This window comes from Pollicipes pollicipes, unplaced genomic scaffold (assembly GCF_011947565.3).
Source record: "Pollicipes pollicipes isolate AB1234 unplaced genomic scaffold, Ppol_2.1 Scaffold_3447;HRSCAF=4054_pilon_pilon_pilon, whole genome shotgun sequence".
NCBI lineage: Eukaryota > Metazoa > Arthropoda > Thecostraca > Pollicipedomorpha > Pollicipedidae > Pollicipes > Pollicipes pollicipes.
In genome coordinates, this window is record NW_023596297.1 from 3,038,816 (window position 1) to 3,060,524 (window position 21,709).

Sequence of the window (21,709 nt, forward strand, 5' to 3'; positions counted from 1 at the left end):
CCTCGACCGCGGCCGCCGTACACGGCCTGCGCGGCAGCCGCCTTGCCACCGCGGCGGCCGCGGCCGGCCGGCTTGCCTTCGGCCGCACGCGGGCTCTTGCCGGGCGAGGCGTGGCGCGCCGCCGCCGCGCGGCGCACCGGCACCACCGGCTCGGCGTCATTGAAGTCGCTAGCGTCGGTCGACTGGATCTTCTGTATCTGCATGCTGGCCTTGAGGCTGGACTCGCGGCGGCCACGCGAACGGCCGGCCGCCGCCGGCGCCGGCTCGACGTCGGGTGCTGGTGCTGGCGCCGGTGCCGGTGCCGGTGCCGGTGCCGGGGCCGGCACCGACACTGGCACGGGCACAGTGGCCGGCGCCTCAGCCGGCAGTGACGGCGTGGACGCGGCCGGCGGCTGCTCTGTGCTCAGCGCGTCCGGCGCCGCGCCCACGCGCGGGAACTCCGACACAAGCTCCTGCGGTGTCGGCTGGCTCAGCACCTTGCTCTTAGGCGCCTGCGCCTCAGCGACCGCCTCGCGCGCCGGCTCCGAGTCGGGCGGCGCCGGCGGCGGCGACGCCACCTTCAGCTCGTCCTCCTGCGTGACCAGCGCCTGGAGCGCCTGCAGTCGGCAGTGGTCAGGCTCGGCAGCCGGCGGCCGCTGGTCCTTGGCACGGTCGGCCGGTTTGACCAGCTGCCGTTCGGCGGCGACCGGCGGCGGCGCCAGCAGCCTGCGACGCAGTTCGGCTTCCTGCTCGGCCATCAGAGCCTGCAGGCGCACCTCGGCCTGCTTCCGCTGCTGCTCCTCCTCTTGGCGGCGCAGAAGCTCCTCCTCTTGGCGGCGCAGAAGCTCCTGCTGGAGCCGCTCCATGTCGCGGGCGCTGCGCTCCTCCTCCTCACGCCGCAGCCGCTCCTCCTCCTCGCGCCTCAGCCGCTCCTCATCCTCACGCCGTAGCCGCTCTGCCTCCTCCTCCGCTTCGCGTCGCCGACGCTCCTCCTCCTCCCGCCGGCGCAGCAGCTCCTCCTCCCAACGCCGCTCCTTCTCCTCGCGCTTCAGCCGCTCCTCATCCTCGCGCCGGCGCCGCTCCTCCTCGCTCCTCCGGCGCCGCTCCTCGGCGTCCTGCCGCGCTCGCTCCTCCTGCCGTTTGATCATCTCGTCGTGCTTGCGCAGCTCCATTTCTGCTTCCTTGCGACGCTCAGCCTCCGCGTCCTGCCGCATCAGGTACTGCTGCGACTGCTCGTACTGCATCTGGATCAGCTCCCGCAGCTGGCCCTCCGGCCACGACTGCATCATCATCAAGTGCTGCATCATGCTTTCAGCACCGAACTGGGCGTAAGGCGGGGGCATGGGGCTGGCGGCGTTGATGCTGGCCGGCGTGCGCACGCTGACGGAGCCGAGACCGCGCGGCTGCGCCAGTAGGCCGGCTACGCTGCCCGGCGGCGGCGGTGCCGGCGGGGACGCGAAGCCGGGCAGTTCGGTCGGCGTGGCGTACAGCTGCGTGCCGTCCGTGCGCGACTCGTGCCGTTTGCGGCGCAGTCGCGCCGCATGCGGCGGGGCGTGCCGGTCGGCCGGCGGCGGAGACTGGAGCGGCTCGGCCGGCCGCTCCGCCTCGGAGCTGGTCGAGCGGCGCGAGCCGGTTGCCGGTGGCGGCGGCTTGCCTGGCAGGCTGCTGACGGCGGCCGTCGGACTCGGCTCGACCTTGCGTTCGACTGGCGTCGGCTCCACCTGCGGCAGCACCGACTGCGCCGGCGGCGGCTCCGGCTCAGACTCCACGGACGCCAAAGGCCGCCACTTGGACGCCTCGCCGCGCGTGGGCGTGTCGGCCGGACCGCCCCGGCCCGGCGTCACGGCCGGCTTCTCCTCCGGCCGCTCGTCCGGGCCCTGCTGGGCGTATTGCAGGCGCAGCTTCTCCACCAGGTCCATGGTCACCTGCTGACTCTCCTCCTTCGTCTCCATGATGACAGGCGCGCGCGGCGCTGGTCGGGCTGGCTGCACCGGCGCCGCCGACTTCAGGCCCGCCAGCACGCTCGTGTCCAGCTCGAAGGCGGGCTCGCCGGCGCTCGAGCGCGGCGGTGAGAAGATGGACGAGGCCTGCTGAGGCGGCTGGGGCGGCTGCGCCGATGACTGCGCGGGCGGCTGGACCGACGGCTGCGCCGGCTGCTCCGCCGGCTGCTCCACCGGGGCGACCATTGCCGGCGCTGGCGCTGCCACTGCCGGCGCTGGCGCTGCCGCCGACTTCTGGCCGCCAAACAAGGCCGTCTCGAAGTCGAAGATCGGGTCGCCGGCGTTAAGCCGAGGCGGCGAGAAGATGGAGGATGGTTGTGCCGGCAGCACCTGGTCGTCGGTGTCGCCGACGGCGGCCGGCCGGCGGCCGGCGGGTGCTGCCGATGTCGGCGCCGGAGCGGCCGCCGCCGCTGGCTCGTCGCTGATATCCTCGAGCCGCTCGACGCGGATTTCCTCGCCGGACGTCCGGTAGCCGGCGCGCGCCGCCCCTTCGCTGCTCTCCTTGGCCGACCGCTCGCTGAGGATGCTGGCGATCGAGCCCCGCATCGGCTTACTTTCGGCCGACGACGAGAGCCGGCGCGGCTCGAGCGGCGGCGCCTGCGTCGCGTCTGGTTCCGCCTCCAGGCCCAACGCGATCTTGCGACTGCGCGGCATCGGGCGCGCCTTCTTTAGCGCTTCGGGCCGCGGGCTGCGCTGTCCGCCGAGCGTAGTCGCTTCTGGCTGCGCGTCTTGGCCCGGTTCTCCTGCTCCTCCAGCCGACGCGCGGCGTCGCGGCGCCGCGGCGGCGGGTGCCGCGGTGGCGTCGGCGGCGCTGCGCGGACTGTGAGCGACAGCTCGCCCTCGCCCAGCCGGGCCGCGTTCACCTCGCGCAGCAGGCGCCGGTTGAGCGCGGCTCTCGGCGTCGGACTCCGCACTGTCAGAGCTGCTGCCGCTGCTCGAACTGCTGCTGGAGCTGCCGCTGCTGCTGCTGCTGCCACTGGACCCGCTGCTGCTGCTGGAGCTGCTGGAGCCCGAGCTACCGGCGCTGCCTCGCCGCTGCTGCTGTTGAACCGAGGGCGGTCCAGCAGCGGCATCTTCAGTTGTCGCATTGTGCGACTGAGTAGATTTGTAGTTGTGCCCCGACCGCCCTCCAGATCGAAAGGGCTGCTTCTCCGGCCGCCGCAGACGGATATCGCGCGTCACCGCGACGTTGTCGGCGCCCTCGTCGACGGGCTCGGCCGGCGCCGGCCGCAGCGGGTCGCGGCCAGGCGCGCCCACGCGTGGCGACTTGGACGCCGAGCGGCCCTCGGGCGACTTGCGCGGTCGGCCGCGGCCCCGCTTCTGCGGCGTGGCCGGCTCGGGCGCGGCGACCGGCGCCATCACCGCCGCCGCAGCGCCGTCCGCCGGCTTCTGACCGGCGATGCGCTTGTTGGCGTCCAGCATGGCCTGCCGCGGCGGTACGATCAAGCTAAGGTCGGGCACCGGCGCCTTCTCTGTATTGACCGAACTGACGTCCGGCTCGGACGCCAGCAGCTCCGACTTCTTCTTGCGGCCGCGGCGGCGGGGCGCGGCTGCCGCCGGCGGCTCCTCCAGCCGGCCGGCCGGCGCGCCCTCCGCCTTCACCGCCGTCGAGAACGCCTTCATCGCCGCTTTGGTTCGAATTGCACTTGAGCTGACGGACGAGGCGGAGCGCAGCTTGTCATCGTCGGCGTCCGACTCGCTGTCCGTGTAGATGTGTCGGCCCTTGCCAGCACTCGCCGCGCCGGCCGGCAGCCTCGAGTCCGAGTCACTAGTGGCGGCGTCACTGGCGCCCGGCGGCCGGCGCCGCTCGGTCGCGACGCCGACGCGCGCGCGGCCTCGGCCCCGGCCGCGGCGCGCCACACTCTCAGCCAGCCGCGGCGTGTCCTCGTCACTGCTGTCGGCCGCCTTGGGCGGGCGCGACGCCGGCGCCGCCTTGTGACGGCCCGGCCGCCGGTACTTGCCGCCCGCCTGAGTCACTGGCGCCGCCGGCGCGTCACTCTCACTAGAGTCCTTGCCGAACAGCGACTGCTTGGTGAGCCGCTCGGTGGCGGCGGCCGCGCGGCGTCCACTCACCGTGCGCGGCCGGTCGGCCTCCGAGCTGGAGCCGGCGCTGGCGGCGGCGCGCCGCTCCCGGCTGCCGTCCGACTCGCTGCTGCAGCTGCTCGCCAGCTGGCTACGCCGCCGCTCGGCGCCGTTGACGTACTGGCGCCGGTACGGGTCGGCGCCGCCCGGCCGGCGCACGGCGCCGTTCAGCTCGCAGTGCGGCGCGGCGCCCGCCTTGCCGCCGCGGATCACGTCCAGCAGCTGCTGCAGAGGGTGCGCGTGCAGCGACGCCTCGGCGTGCGAGTAGTGCCGGTCGTACACGTTGTCGCGGATGTGGTTGGCGTCGAGCACGGCGCGCCGCTCCTCGGCCGTCAGCCGGCTGGCCGGGTCGCGCAGCACGGCCGCCTGGCTGAGGAACGTCTGCTCGCGCAGCCGGAAGTAGTTGCGGCACTGCTTCTGGCGCTTGGTGACCATGTAGCAGAGGTTGCGGACCTGGGCGACGCAGGAGAGCGTGTTCAGCAGACGCACGGACAGCAAGGGCACGATCATGAAAACTAATCAGACGGCACATCATCGCAGATTTTCGTTTGGACGTTGACGTCGTTCGATGAAATGTGACTAAGCTAGTCCGAATGGATCTGACTCCATTACACCCGCTGAGTTTGGGTGATTCCACCCGTCGATGAAACTGACTAGTTGCCCAATTAAGCAGGAAGACTCTCGCTCACCAGCTCGTGTAGGAGCTTGACAAGGCAGGAACCTGACACATATTTGGTGAGCGAAACTTAACGAAGGACTTAAGCGTTTCTCACTGGGTTTTGCTGGGCCTCAGCAAAGCCTCTGCATTTAATGCACAAAACGCATATCCTCCCCTAACAAGCAGAACCTGACTGTAAGAAAACAACAGCACAACTAGCCCCTTGCGGCGCACTGGTCTGGTTGCCCCCCCCCCCCCCCTCCGTCCCGCCCAAACGCCCACCGTCCGGCGCGCACCTTCTCCAGGTTCTGCCGGATGTGGACGAACTGCTTGACCTTCTCCAGGTCCTGCTGCTGCTGCTCGGTGCGCAGGTCGATCTCATCCGTATTGGGAGTCAGCAGAGCCTTGTTGTTGCCCGACTGGGACGGCGGAGAGACGCGTTAGTCGGCCGCCGCCCCATCCAGGGCCGTCCGCCCGTCGCTCAGGACTCAGCGGCCTCTCGCCACGAACGTCCGGTAATGACCAGCCCGTAGCCGCACTCATTAAAGCCCCGCGTTCCCGCTGGCGAGGTCACTAGTAACGACTCGTCCAGGCTTTGAGGCTTTCTGTCCCTGTGCCACGGACTACAGCACGCGGAAGCGGTGATATTGACACACACCGCGACAGTATCGTCCCATTTCGTCCCGTCTCTCCTGCACCAATGAACGGACGTATTGTCCCTATCTGGACCCAGTGTATCGCGTGAAACTCGGTAGAAAGTGGTGGTTCATGTCTGCTAACAGCGTGCAATTACATCCCCATGAATATGTTCAGGCGACGAATTCGTGGTGGTCCAACTACATTTCCATTTTAGTAGGAGCATAGCTTGTCAATTTTCATTCTCAAAAGCGCTCTTTTAACAAAACCGACCATAGTCCTACACGGTGCGAACTTCACCGGCGTCAGGCCTCCCATCTGCCTACCACTTCGAACCGTAGCCCACGAGCCGCATGACTAGCAAAGGACATGGCACAATGTCGCCGTACGGGTAGCCTATTTGCAGGCTGCGCCAGGCCGCCCGAGACGGTCCCTGCGCGGAGACCGGGCCATACCTTCCGCTTCAGCTTCCAGTAGTTGTAGATGAACTCGACCGCCTCCATGGGGACGCCACAGGCGGCGGCCGTGCCGCGCAGGTCCACGTGCCGGTAGAACTCGGACTCGATCTGCTGCAGCCTGGCGGTGGCGGGCACGCGGACGGGTGAGCGCGGATCTCGCCGACAGCCGGTACCGCCGGCCGTGGCGCAGAGCCTGCCGCCGGCACGGCGCGGCAGACCGGCCAGCCGAGTCTGGCGAGCCCACGGCCACGTCCGGCGGACGTCACAGATGAGAGCCGTATCTCTGGTGTAAAGGTCCAGCGAATTTCGAACAAGCCGCGCTTGCAAAGTGAGGAACTATCGCACGCAATCGCTTCCAAAACTGCGCTGGATTCAGCGCCCGGAGTGAACAAACACCGTTCGACGACGGAAGCCGCGCATGGTCGCGTGGTCCCTGTCAGTGCACGCCCCACTCACTTTTGTTTGCGAGTGCGCCGCTGCGCCTCCGAGTCCGGATCAGGCCGACGCAGCTCCCCGTCCGAGTCCGACTCGCCCGACAGCTTCTCGTTCTTGCTGTGCTTCGGACAGTACGACTAGAACGGCAGTAGCGGGCGTCAGCGGGCGCCGCAGAGATTAAGCAGGCGTGCAGCAGGGCTCGGCGACCACCGCAAATTGCACCTACCCGTCCACTAACCGCAGTGACGGACCACAGATCAGCAGCGGTCGTGCCAGATGGAAGGCAGGGGGGGGGGGGGGGGGGGGAGGGCAACCGCTTTCACAAAAAATTATCCCATAGCGTTACACACTAAAGTACGACGGGCATTAAACCTTCCCTGCACGTTTTTCAGAGGATCCACTGTCACTGGGACAGATATCGACGGTCCACTGCTACTGTGGCAACCCTTGCAAACATAACCGATGACCGCTCGGACAACGACGGTGGCTTCCACCCCTGGGTGCTTCAACCGATCACCCACTGCGGCCGCGCTGTGTCGCTGCGCCCCGAGCCACCGGCCGGGCGGCGAACCCCAGCCGCGAGCTGCGCCCGCCCGCCAGCCCACCTTCAGCTGGATCTCGTCGTCGTCGCTCTCGTCCTCCACCGGCTTCATCTTCAGGTTGTGCTTGAAGGCGCACGTCACGTGGTAGGCCGTCTTGCACGACTTGACAGAGCACTGGATGCAGGCGCCCACCTTCTCCTTGCAGAGCACGCACAGCAGGGACCAGCGCCGCACCTGACGGACACGGCCAGCATCAGCGGAGGCCGGACCGGCCTGCGCGCCGCCGGCGGCGCCGCGCCCCAGCCGGGGTATCGCCTAACACGAACGTGGCCCTACGACGGAGCTCGCCGCGTCACGCGCCGCGCTCAGTATAAACTCGAATGCGCACAAAGCCGAAGAAATATTCAAAATTAATACCGAGCAATGCTGGTAAATGCCACAGTCAACTTAAAACATCTGCAGTTTTTCGCATCACGAAGGGAATCTCGCTCGCGAAGAAAAAACAATACTGGCCGGGTGGCATGCTAACGACGAGGATTACACACCACATTCGTATAAGGTTTTTGGTCAGGCTGTTTCCTTCTTCCAATAATGTGGCGCTCGTCTACGTACACATGCTAGTCAACCATATCACATACTATGATGCAATGACTGTATTTATATCCATAATCCAAACACCATTTCCAATATTTCAATGGAAATAAAATTAGGCACTTTCGGGTCGAAAAGTCTCATTATTCAACCATGAAACTCTGTGGACCCCACTTAAATGGGCCTACTGATTACTACAGCTCCGACAGAAGCACACAGCTGTTTGTTCATGGAGGAAAATTACATTCACGAGCAGTCAGGTTTTGAAGTCATGCGGACATCGTCGTGCATGTGCTGCACGTCGTGCGTCGTGCACGGAAAGCCCACAGCCAGACTTCGTCGCCATAGTCGAGCATTGCGACCTGATCCGGGGACTCAAGTCCGCCTCAAGCATCGTAATATGTGCTGGCGCTATGGAACCCAACAAGACGCTGAATTGTTTGCACAAACGGCAAATCGCAGTTCGATGCGTTATAAAAAAAACCAACCGCCAGACACCTGACAGCAGGTGTTCTGGCACGACATTCTGACGGCGGTGGAAGGTCAAAAAAGGCAGTTCCATAGCAACATACCTAATATTGCAACAGACGCACTTTCCATTAGCTGTGATGCTGCAGCCTTTCGTAGCAGCTTGCCCAATCCTCAATGGGACTGATGCTGTTTATCTCGATAATTACGATGACGGGCGCGACGGTACCCGTGGTAACTTTACGCCAATGCTGTTTATCTTGGTGACGTCATGGCAGGATGCGTTACACATCCCAACGTGCCAAAGTCGGTGTCTGCGACCTTCAGCGCATTTGACACATGGCTCAAATGGGTAGAGATAAAACGCCTAGCGAGTCAAAACAACCGGGGACAGAGCACAAGTGCCAATATACCGGCTACTCACGCAGGCAACCACCTGAGGCCTGACAGCCAGCAGCAGCGCTCACCGAGATGTTGGAGATCTTGGTGACGGGCTCCATCTTCTCGACGTCGCCGATGCTGACCTCGGGGATCCAGAGGGCGCAGCTGACGTGGGCCCACTTGTGACCCGACCTGGTGCTCTTCATGGCACCGCCTGTGGCAGTGGCAGGGCCACATCTGTAAGCTGCCGCAACACAACGCACCGCCCCGCTCTCGGCCAGGCGGGGCAACGGGCTGACACCATTATGGAGCGGCTATCCATCCTGGTATTCATATATTGAACACCTGTATCACTAAAAATGGGCACACCTACTGTAATATATATATATATATATATATATATATATATATATACCCACTGTAATGTAATGGCATACCTTCTGTAATGCAATGGGAGCACCTACATTAACATAATGCAGAAAAGAAAATAAACCTTTCTTGTAACACGCACGGAAGGTAGACTGCTACTGCGGAGCAAGCACACTGTTTACGTTAGCAGTAGGGCGTCTGGCGGCCGACTGATCTCCGCAGTGGGCCTGGCCCCACGCTGGGTGACCGGCGACCGACGCCGCACTGACCTTTTTTGGGACAGAGCACGCAGTCGGGTTTGATACCGAGCGCGCACGCCTTGCAGAGCCACGAGCCGTCGGGGATGCTGGTGATGCCGTAGCAGTTCTGGTGGACGCAGATGTTGCACTTGTCGCAGAACACCATCTCGTTGTCGTCCTCCGAGTCCGGCTGCCGACGGAGGCAGCGTCAGCCACCGCGGCAACGCCGCCTCGGACCGGCGCCAACACACACGCCCAGGAGACAAACGGAGGACATCGCAAGACCACCGGCTAAATCCACGCGCCAGCCGCACACCTGGCGCCTGGATGCACTAGCAGCATGTGCACAGCACAGCAGCACAATCCGCGGGACGTGACCAAGTGAACGGAACAGGCGACGGGTCACAGCCCGCTCGAGCTGTTCCAGTCCTCGCGTTGCCCGACCGCGCTGCCGACTGCACCGGCCATTCTCAAACACTGAGCAGGCAGGCACGAATCACCTCGCGCCAGCCCGGCCCAGCACTGCCCGCCCCGTACAGCGAGTGGTGAGCAGCAGCTGGGACCGTTCTGTGACGCCTGTGGCGGCGTAGCGGCGGGCGCCCCCCGGAGCCGCCGCTACAACTGCCGTCAGGGGGCGGCGGAGCCTCGCCCAGTGCTCACCTGCTGGCAGACGTCGCAGACCACGTTCTCATCGAACTCGATGCTAAGCCCCTCCTGCGTCTTGACGATGGTCTGGATCTTGTTCCAGCACTGGCGCTCCATGTCCTCGATGGCCCGCTCCATCTCCAGGTCGGAGACGGCCGGCAGGCCTGGCGAGAATGGCACGGCACGTCACGGCACAGCACGTCCACGCACGTCATTGCACAAAACGGGGCCAGGCCGGGGTAACACTCAGTCAACCTGCCGTGGACACCCGGCGTACGGGTCAGCAACCCCAGCCACCAGGCATGGAGTAGAGAAGGCCGCCCAACCGTTCCTTACATGTGCACTTCCGACAGCGTGCACATGTAAGGGGCTTGCACGTTCCAGGGTACGTAAGTCGTTTACTGTAGGCAACGCGTACACTCGTCGATAGTTTTCTGTAGAAGACACAACGATTGTGTGCATGCACACAACATGCTTCGGAAAACTTGGATAGAAAGGCTTACGGGCATTAGGATGACAACTCTCCGCACCGAAAATAGCGCATTCACTTTAACAGAACACCAGAAGTACGCTCGCCACTTAAACAGAACACCAGAAGTACGCTCGCGAGTCCGTTCCAACTACCGCATTTATGACTGACTAAATGCAACACTGGTGATCTGGTCTCCTGACCTGTCCTTTGGTATTCCCAGCCAATTAATAAACAACGTGCCTTTACCACCACGCCGGCATTACCTCAACAGCTCGCTCAAATGAGCAGAGCTGAACCATGTGAGCATCCACATTTCACCCCGCGCCCCATGACCGCACCAGTGCGGAAGGCACCCATGCCGGTGCCGAGGGAGCCCGCTCCGGCAACACGGCCTCCCACAGGTCTCCCCTCCCCTCCCGCACGTCGTAACAACGAACCGCAGAGGGCCCAAGAACTTCCACGACGCTGCTGCCAGGACCATACCCGCCGAGCCGTCATACACACGGTCAGCCAGGGTTACAATACTGCCGCGGCGGCCGGCACAACTCGGGCCCTGGCAGACCGGCTGCACAAGCGAGAAGTGCTTAGCGCTGAGATGACTTACCCACCAGCAGGCTCGTTAAAAACGGCTCAAAATAACGCGAACTGTTTCCCCGAACAGACTGTGTCACTCGACGGGGCCAAAGCCCCTAATTTACGCAGGCGATGCGCATGCGCGACTTTGGCGGGTGACGGTGAGAAACGGGACTACCCGGAAAGACGGAAATGTTTAAACGCATGCCACCGATGCCCTTCTTCCCCGGCCCTCCCTCTCCACCGCATCCGAAAAACGTCATCCCACACACGCCCAGTGAACGGCGAACGCGACGTGCGGGGCGCAGGGCGCACGCGCGCCCGAACAGCACCTACCCATGCGCCCCCGCTCGCCGTTGAAGACGCCCAGCCAGATGGAGTCCTGGTCGTCCAGGTCGTAGCGGCACATCTTCTCCGCCTTGGCCGGCGCGTTGGTCATGTGGTACAGCTCCGGCGACGCGTCGTCGTGCGTCACGCGCAGCAGCTTCTTCGGTCTGCCCGACAGACGGCGGCAGGGCGTCAGGCGCTCGTCAGCCACCGAGGCCGCTCTCCAGAGCAGCGTTGGCGTGTGCAGCGAGTCTCATTCACAAATACCTCGTCAAGTGGCAATCAGAGGGAACGGTGATGCCTTTTTTTAGAATCAGATATTTCTAATGACGCTTGTGTTAGCACATCAGCCATCAACCCTCAGCCCAGGTCGTCTAAGCCACCCATTTCAGCTCCTTCAGCACACAAACAGCCAGCCATCCCCGTCCTCCAAACACAGTAAACCGTCAAAAGCTGAAAGCACGGGTCACACACTCGGAGTCCCTGACGCCCATCCCTTTGGGGTGGGTTTATAAACTGACGCATACGTTTCAGTCAAATAGATTTTTTTACTTCCCACAACTGAACAGCCCGGGCCGCGGGTGCCTCACTCACATTCGGAAGTCCTGCTGGCGCGAGGGCGGACCGGGTACGGAGCTGACGCGCGGGTGCGGCAGCGTGTCCGGGTTGACGGGCACTTGGACGCCGCGCTCCCACTCCTGCTTCCACTGGTCGGCGATCTCCAGGAACTCGTCCGGACACAGGTACTCAGAGTCGGGCAGCTTCATCGCACTGATCAGGTCCTTGCGGATGAGCTGCGGCGGCGGCCGACAGCGGGCGGCGTCAGGGGAGCCGGCGTCACCCGGTGCCCGCTCACCACGGCCAGTGCAACCGCTCCCCACAGCGCGTGAGGACACCGATGCGTGATCAAGCCATGCAATAGGTGCCGAAATCCGACATAGGGGTTGTGAAAAGCTACCATAAGAGGGAGCCCAACAAGAGGCGGCGGCAGGGCATCGCTTGCGCCCGCAAATAGACCCAATGCTTCAAACTCGTCCGACTACCAAATCGCGCAAACACCGTAGGAGGGGCGCCCCACCGCGTCCCCGCCTCATCTCGCAGTCTTTCTGCCGGCCGCCGCTCCCCACTGTTCCGCCGGTCAGACCCAACTCACCTCGCCCGGCTTCTCGACAGCCTTCTTGTTGTAGGCCTTGAGGTTGCCCAGGTGTTTGGGCGTCCAGACGTGGCCGGAGGCAGACGGCAGCTGCGAGTCGGCGTCCTCCGAACCGCTCAGTTTGCGCCGCTTCCGCTTCCCCATGGGGCCTGGGGGGCGAGCGAGCGAGCGACAGTCAGCGCGTGCTCCTGGAGCAGGCGCGCGCCGCGGCAGGCCGGCCGTCGCGAGACGCACCGCGCCGCGTCGGCCGGGCCCCCGCGCCACGGGCGCATCACACACCCGGTCAAGGCAACGGCCTATCGACGTAGTATCACAAGCCGAATACGGCGGCGAATACGGCGGGCTGGGAAGGATTATCAGAGGCTCCCTGGCGGGGCACTGAAACCAGTACACGGCAGGGTAGAGCTAGGACGGTAGTTAAAAGTCACGCTGTAATACTGCGCAAGAAATGTCCTAATGGCTGCCTTTTCCAGATCAGCAGTCAATAATAGCAATGCACCTGGCTAAGTGCAGACTATGTGGCTTTGCAAGGTTTCAGTGTATCAACTTATTCACCATTCATTCAATCATTAAAACTAAGGTGACTTGGAGAAGCATCGCACGTCCAGAAGAAGCGCTGCATGGTTTTAGTTGAATGATAGCTGATGCATTATGCACAGTTCTCCGATCTGTGCTGTAAGAAACCTAATTTAAATATGTTGTCCAAGATCCCACGGAATCCCACCAGCACCGTAACAGAAACTGTGGTCATAATCAGTTAACACCAATCCAAATAGCTTAAATGTTATTGCTGCCCCAATATCAACCCAAAATGCTCCAGTGGACTATTCACCTAAATTCCAGAAAATATAACAATACTGGATGACCCAAAAATGTGTCAACTGTTGCTCTCACCCATGCCAGGCATAGCGTTGGAAAAACCTAGCAACTGCGTTTGGAAGTGCAGCTTACTTAAACAGTGTTAATTCCAAAACAACAATATGTACATGGTGGGTGCTGCAAATTTGCCCACATTCACAGCTATCCAACCATACAGCTACTCAAACCAATTAAAAAACCTAAGTTTCTGTTTCCATTTTGAAGTTCACAAACACCTTAGGACATCCAAAGTAACCAGGTTTACATGACAGCTTGAACACCCTGCAGTGAGCGGGTCAACAGTCCACAGAAAGCCAGCCTGCAGGACCCCACTGAATTACCAAGCGCTACATTTAACTGACTCACTGTTACATATCACGCACAAAACGCGCATAAATATAACAGAACATTGAGATGGTCAAACAAATTTATGTTTACCTTGGTCACAAACAGAATGTGAGGAGAGATGAGCAGTAGTTTCTATGGGGTGCAGTAACGCCCTTCACAAGCAAGGCATCTCAGAGTGGCTTAAGATATGTGACTAAGAGACTTTGGTTGGCCAGTAGTTTAATGTTGCCAGTGCATTGCTTTCTCACATCAAATTCCACCATAGCTATGTCTTGTGGAAGTTAATCTGAAAGAAGTTAATATAAAGCTCAAACTGACCAGTAGCTGAAAAAAGAAACTAAAAAAGAAGGCAACTGCAATGGTGCTATACAAGCCAAGCTCCCAATCACTGTGCACCACACATGCATACACACATGAAGAGAAACAAAAAAAGGGAGGACATCTCAAAATTGCATCAACTTGGGACCCCTTTTCAGCTTTGCAGGCCACATTGATGGGGCTCATTTTCCCACATATTGATGCTGACACATGTATTTCTACCCAAAAAAGCAGCCTGTGGACCACATGATTTGTTGTTCATTGGTGTTTTCGGGCGCGTCAACTGCAGTGGTCATTTTGCGCCCATGGACCACATGGTTAACTGAGTATCCAGCCTAAGTTCCTCACATCATAATGATGCAGTGTCTATATATACACTGGGAGCGTGAAACTAAATAGTACAAGCCTGCTGAAATTCTGGTGCGTTTCCAGTTGCCAAAACAGTTCTAGGTTCCACCTTGAGGATAATCAGCAATTGGCAGGGCATGCATATCCAGGCATATTTAATTGCAGAGGTCATTCCATTTGTCATACAATGCAAAGTATCAGCATTTTGAAATAAAAAGATAAGCCTCACAGAATCAATGGTCACTGATGAAGAAAAACATAGCTTCTCTTAACCCACTATCAGATCCCAGCCCTGTGAATATTGCTAATGCTGCATCCTGCTCAAATAACTGCTTATCTGTCTTCATGCTCCACTTCCAATCAAGGGAAACAAATTTCTTTGGACACACATGTAAGCACACTCTGAGTGCCTTTACCTGGGCTGGGTGATATGTCTTATGCAATGTCAGCAGGCTCTTTCCTGGCACACTTGGTGGGTCTTACATCAATTTGGGAGTGGAAGTTTTAAACACACGAACATGCCACCGTGATTTGCAATTGGGAGAGGAGCAGGGGCACCATAATTTGCTGTAAATGACAAGGACTTCTTGGAATGAGTCTCACCTCATTCACAGAAGATAGGCATTGCAAACAGCCTGCAAACACCACAAAGCAGAACAAACCAGTGGTGTATTCTGCTGCTGTACAACAAACTGGTGTATGATGTAGAACAGAATCACTAATGCATGCACCTACTGTGAAATTTTTGCATACATGAATATGCATTAGGATGAATATCAGCACCTTACACATGTTGTGCCTCGACAAAGCTCCAAATACTACAATACTGAATACTGAACAGGTACACACCCACACCAAAGTTCTTATAGAAAAAGAAAACAGTAGATTCACAACTGTGTCCATTCTGCACCCATGAAGATGGCATCAATCACTTCCTGATGCCATGGTGAAACTTCTGATGACATGCTGGCCAGTTGCTATGCAGATCCAGTAAGAACTGCTTGAGATCATTCACCGAGCATATACTGTTTGGGTGCCTTGGTGCTTTGAATGTCATCAACTCTGTCATCCTGTTTGCAGAGGGATCTTCAGCCCAGGCTCCTGAACCAATACAAAATAAACAAGTGTATTTAGGCATAGGAAGACAAACTGAAATTATTTCATGGCCAATGGAATTGCCTTGTTAGAAACTGTGTATTTCTTGTTGAATGTTGTATGCTTTGTTCAGATGTGTGAAATGATCATTGTGAGAAAAACTACCCATGTACCTGCTGAACATGCTGTAAAATTATTGTGTTTGGGTTACATATTTGAGCAGAATGTCACACAACTCATAATTAAGCATGTGTGCACATGTGTGCAGCTCACATAGTAATGTAAATGGCAATGCCTCAAATCAGGTAATGATGTAAAAATGAAATAGCAGCAATCCAAAAAGAAAACATATACCCAATCTTAACAAAGCACATTCAAATGTGAGATGTTCCCAACCATACAATTTGCAAGCCTGTGGAGCACTTAAAGGGGTTCTTAGCAACCAATGCTGAGGTGTGTCTCTCATATTGTAAAATCCAATGTATGCCCCTGGCTGATAGATACAGTGCCTAGTAAATCAATGGTCTCTCACTGTTGGTTACCCATGGCACCTAAAATATGCCCAACTACTTTATGTATAGTGCATAACATGTACTGAATGCTTCATAATCACATCCAATATGAATGTGACACCTTCCATTTAAATTTCAGATCATACAATTGATGTAGTCTGCATATTCTCAGCTTATTTTACATAGCATCGTGGAATAGCCATGTTCATCCTCATTCTTAGCCTGACAAACTTTTGCTGCACATGCATCCTGCAGATAACCATGATGTGACCTTTCCAAAGCTCCTGATCTATCTGCTCTATTGCCTTCTGATATTTAATTGATGATCATCAGTTTGCATAGATACATGCAAGATGCAATTGATACATCACAATGTTGAGTTATTCACAGCACCCTGGATGATAAAGAATATATACCAACATCATTCATGACATCATGCCTAATAGATCCTGCATCTTTTGTTGTTCACAGCAAACAGACAACAAACACTTTACATGAAATGTCATGAAAAACCTCAGCCAGGTGTGCCAAATCTTTTTCTGTCATTTCATCATATTGACACAGAAATCAAGCAAAAGATTTAGTTAATCAAAAGTGTATAAATTATCATGCTTAGAATGAAGCATGGGTAACCAAAGGACGTTTTATGTGTCACAAAAAGCAAGATTTGAAGCTTCCCTTGTTAGAAGCAAGGAGAGTAAGTGTGATCGTGAGTTTCTTGCATGCACCCTCATTGACACCACAATTACAAAGATGTGAACAGAAAACATGTCGTGCTGTGAACACATCCAGCATAAGTTTTACAGGATGTCACATAGAATGGAATACCCTTAGTGTTCTGTACATACACCTGTTGTGTCCAATTTTCCACAAAAGTGCTGGAGTAAACCAACTTACCGGGATCATCCGGCTTCCCGGCAAGTCTCTTCAGTCTCTGAGACATTTCTGCTCAAAGACCTGAAACAAAAATGGGTTGAATTAAACACTGCCAACCAATGAATGGCCACATATGGGGTCACATGTAAGAGGCATCAAATATACATCAGAAGATATTACTCTTGTTGGGTAGTACAGTACATTTCACTTGCCCCCATACAGGATAGTGTTCATGCTCACACAAGATCTGAGAAATTTCTCTCCCTTCTTTTGTTACTTCATATTTCACACACTGACCAAGTCACACATCAATAAGAGGCCTCTGGCACCCCCCTGACCTGCCCTCCCTCAAGTGCAATACATTTCTATTCCACCTAAAGATGAGATCTAAAGCAGAGCTGCTTCCAAATCTTGAGATCTAATGCACAGCTGCTCTGAATTCTTACTTTTTTACAATCATTTATGTCAAACCACATGCAATCATTCATGTGTCTAGATATGGCTCCTTGAAGTGACAGGGGATAGTGTCTGGGTGCAATGCACTATGCAAAAGAGCTACAATCATGTTACATTCATCCACATGCTATTAGTCTTGACACTTTGGCCAAAACACATGTGTTTTCCTCAAGCTGGCTAATAATGGCCCACATAAGTACATGCCCATTGTGTGACAACTCATAGTATTGAACTAGTGATGTCACTTAACTTCAGTGCAATTTTTACTCCTTTTTGCTAAAAAACAAAATGTGTTCATGTGCATGGGACATGCTACAGGAATACCAAAATCAGCCTGCTGGCTGACAAACATGTTGTGTGTTGCAGCTTATGGGCTTCACAAGCCAAAACATTTTGGAGCCAAGATTGCTACACTGAGATGGGAGACAGATACACCTTGAATCTATGAACTCAGAGTATCTTGCAATGACCACAAACTACAACAGGAAGTGATGGGTGCTGATTCTGACAACAGCCAACCCTCAATCAACAAAGGGGTACTTGTTCAATACACATATCAAGCAACCATCGATATGCATTGATAATACTTGACATTTACACATGAGATACACATGAGATACACATACATGACAATACTTGCCATTTCAAGACAGTGACCATTATCACAAAGCCGGCATACACACCACTATATTGATGGGTTCAAATGCAAAACAGCAATTGGGCCCACAATAAAATGCACACATATATAAGAAGTGGTTTACATAACATTCAACCTAACTGGATTTCATGCGATGCCCATTGTCACAACAAGTGGAGCAGCATATCACTTGGTTAGGTTACTAAGTCACACCAGTCACTACATTCAGGTAAAGTATGCAAACCATGCAATCATTTATATATGTTAGCCCCATCCCAAAAGTGGCAAGTGGTGTCTACCAAATACATGCAGCCCAACATACAAAATGGAATGCATTCCTTGTCCTGAGACCCAGTATGCTACAATACTCCCAGCTTTATTTTTGTGATCTCTCAGGAGTACCAATAAACAGCTGGTTGCAATTCATATGGGTTTCAAAGCAAAATGTGCACATACATCTCATGTTTTTTGTGTGCCCAAGTGTGCCCTAGGGTATGTTGGTTGAGGCTAATTTGGTTACACATCCCCTGATATAAGCATCTTGCTTATTCAATGTGTCAAGCATCAGAAATTTAATTGAGCACCACATACACATGCACACACACACACACTAACAAACTAAAGATGCAAGTATGAGACCTTATGCCTGACATCATCTGACATCTGCAACAATGACATATACTGTTGGGGGTGATGCCCAAAATTTTATACCACTCAAGTTGCTAACGAACGTGCAATGCGAATGTGTATCACATAGCTTTGGTGATGTGACCGCCATTACGGTACCTCACACATCAAGGACCATCAGGAGAGATCCAGTACATGGATTGTAAGCCAATCCCAATTCTGACAATTCTAAACTTATACCTGGCAACTGTACCCTGCATCAGGACAAAATAGTAACTTGCTGACCAATGGCCATACACCAATTCTGTCAGCCAATTCTGCCCTTGCAGATGATGTTCTATTCTCTTCATGGATCACATCACAAATTCACTTATCCCTCTTTCACTAGTGATTTCTATTGCATTCACAGTAATACATTTAGCAACCAAGTTCAACACCATATATCTATTGCACAATAGCTTTGATTTGTACTTAACACCACCATTACATCATCAAATACTACATCAGACAATAAAACATTGCAGATATAAGATGACATGGTGACTAGCATAACATGCACACAAAACCAGTTGCTGTGTTAACAGCTTACACAACACACTCACACACACATGCCCTCTCTCACTCCTTGCTTGGTGGCAACAATCAGGTGACAAACTCTCAGCAGTGAAATGGAACAGTGGAGCAATATATATGGAGTGGATAAGTGAATAGTGGAGCAAATGGCAAGTAAAACATGTAAAAAACAACAACAGTGCAGCAACATAACAGCATAACCTGAAAGGATAGAAAGATATGCAAATTATTCACCAAACAAACATGCTCTAGTAGGTATGCATAGTCAATAATGTTATAAAATCATAAAGTATAATCAATCATCATAAAATAAATGAGGCCATGTAAATTGCAAACTTCTACATGTAGAGAATAGTTCATGATATGAATTCTGGAAAAAAACTATGCTGAGAACACATCGGTTAACCCATTTCAGGTGCCTTAAAAATGTGTGTAATGCCCTGTTCATATCATCTAATTATTGCCTTCCATACCCACATTCATGCCAGTTCAAAAATGGTGCATCTTATTAATCAACATAACAAACATATCACAGGAACATTTATACAGACACAGTCATATCAAATTTAAAATGAGATAAGAATTACAACATCACTTATTTCCCAGGGCCATGCAATTTTCAGATGACTCTGCAGTCTGGCAATACCTGAACCTGCCATGTTGGGAGCGAAGACCATTATGTATGGGAACAATGGTTGGGCCTTTGGATCTATATAAGATAGCAGGCCAGAACACAAACATCACAGCTACAGGTAGGAAAGGCTATGCCAATTAAGTCCAATGGTCCATTTCAAGAGTGATGCTAAATACTAGCTGCTGCCAGACAGACAACCAAAATAAGTTTCACAATAGCACAATGAGCTAACAGCGTCCCCCTACGCTCATTTTATTTCACTGGTCCATACTATGCTGAATCTATTTACTTAAACATCTTAAAGCCATGGTCATGTATACCGATAAAAGATAACTGATAAAAGATAATATTTTAAGATTCCATGCCAAGCACAAGAAGCAACACTTGTAGTTAATGCACCATGTATGGTATCAGTAATTTACTCAGCATGCTATCTTTAGCCATCAAGTATAATCACGGCAGCCACATACAACAAATGCACATTTATACACATTCACAAACCCATATATACACTAGATACACACACCAAAGGCTAGCTCAGCCATACCATCTGACATGCGACATATCACCCACCCTGCACTTTGTGGGTGCTAAGCCCTTGGAACCTCAACTCTACACCAAATGTGAAAAATTGCATACACATAATGTACCAACCAGGAAACAATTTTGTTAATTTCAGCTCAATCATACTTACTTTAGCCCTTCTAAATGTCCAGCACATGACAATAAACCTTATGAGACGAACATAACTTATAGCTAATAGTATCCACCTTCATGCCTGAGGTCATCACCAGCATATAACTTAGTGTATCCATGTTATCCCCTTCTTACTTTGACCAAATTGCAAACATTCAAAACATGCTTGGTTAAGAGTTGACCGCCTATTTTCATAACTGCACCTCTTTTCTTGCACATTGAGAGCGCCCAATTACAACAAAATAAAATGCGTCCGGGTGAGGTGAAAATAAACAGCAAAATGGACATATACAACAACAAATTAACCTAAAAGAGCTGCGCCGTATTAGTAACAACAAAACTACGCCGCTTGCCTTACCCGACATGAGTCAACTTGGCCACTAACACATTCCCCTATTCCTTCGCTTATCAATTCCCCATCTCGATTTCTTCCATTATGCACCATTTGCAAATAATACTGGAATTTTGCAAAGGACGGTTAGCGCCATTTTAGTTACGAAAATAACCTGTATGGTCACGTGACCACTATATCCCGTTAACTATCGCAGAGTCTCGCAAACGACGAGACTCTGAGCCTGTTCGGTAAATCAGCATTTTAATATTTGTTTGGTTTTAAAATAAAATGTAGACATGCTTTGCATGTACAAAAACATTGAAAAGGACATATTTTGTTTAAATTAATGAGAATATCGTATTCATCATTACCACGACTATCTTACCATTTTGAACGAACGCATATACCCATCGATTCGAATGGTAATTGCCTCCCACCCAGAGTTTTGGCGATTAACACCTGAGCGTTATAATCGTGGCGTCCAGGTAGAGCACCCCCATTTCCCAAGAAGGATTTAAGCAAGACGGAGGGAAAAGATGAATTGACATCGCTTGAATTCCGTGACACTGACGCGCGTACTGGCAATCGTGTATCATCCGTTGCAGATAAATGCGGCCCACACCAGTTTCGGACCTCGTCAGTGCTTTTGAAAACTACGTTAACTAATCGACGCCCCTGTTCTAGGTGTAGCCCTGTCTGTGGGATTGGTGGAAAATTGGTATTAAAGAGGTCAAACTGGTATCTCGAGGTATAGCACGACCCGAAAATGACCCCATATCATGGGTGTTCATTTTCAAGATGATTGGGGCCGGAGTCTTGGAATTCACCATGGGGGATAGGTACGGAAAAATTATCGGACATATATATATATATATATATATATATATATATATATATATATATGTGTGTGTGTGTGTGTGTGTGTGTGTGTGTGTGTGTGTGTGCGTGTGTGTGTGCGCAGGGGCGGCGTACCCGAATTTGGGATGGGGGCAAAGACTTGACGAAGGGCCCGAAACCGATGGCCTCCTACATTTCGGTACAGGTGCGCAGCCGGAACATTGACAAGGGTAGAACACAGGGTTGACAAAGGGCCCCTGATAATGAGAGCCTTCCCCAACCAAAAATCACCAGATATGACCAATTTATTAATGAGAGCATGTTTGTTATATTTCTCATTTTTACCTTCTATAACTGGAATAGAGGTTACAAGCTACCGCAAGATCAATTCTGCCTTAATTTCATAGTTAATAGACTGAATAAATCATGTCTTAACCAACTGCATGAAATAAGTCAACGACACTCTCTGATTTACAATGGTCCAGTCGACTTTTTCTCAACGGATAGAGCTCAGAAGTTTTTTCAGGATGTTATCCGGACTGTATAAAGGAA

General features: G+C 54.1%; 1 protein-coding gene across 1 annotated transcript; it reads right to left on the reverse strand.

Annotated features, from left to right (window-relative positions):
• Positions 1–168: 168 nt before the first annotated feature.
• rno (PHD finger protein rhinoceros) lies at positions 169–20,499 on the reverse strand. The gene is made up of 20 exons (XM_037214281.1): positions 20,345–20,499; positions 16,385–16,444; positions 12,009–12,157; positions 11,450–11,649; positions 10,865–11,022; positions 9,499–9,647; positions 8,869–9,028; positions 8,317–8,444; positions 6,854–7,024; positions 6,270–6,385; positions 5,811–5,931; positions 5,016–5,138; positions 4,233–4,514; positions 3,937–4,019; positions 3,582–3,762; positions 3,378–3,503; positions 1,650–3,020; positions 1,104–1,469; positions 558–827; positions 169–204 (listed from the first exon to the last, which is right to left on the reverse strand). Exons 2-20 carry the CDS (start codon positions 16,428–16,430, stop codon positions 169–171), a joined length of 4,236 nt encoding a protein of 1,411 aa, XP_037070176.1. The 5' UTR covers positions 16,431–16,444; positions 20,345–20,499.
• Between the last annotated feature and the right edge of the window lie 1,210 nt (positions 20,500–21,709).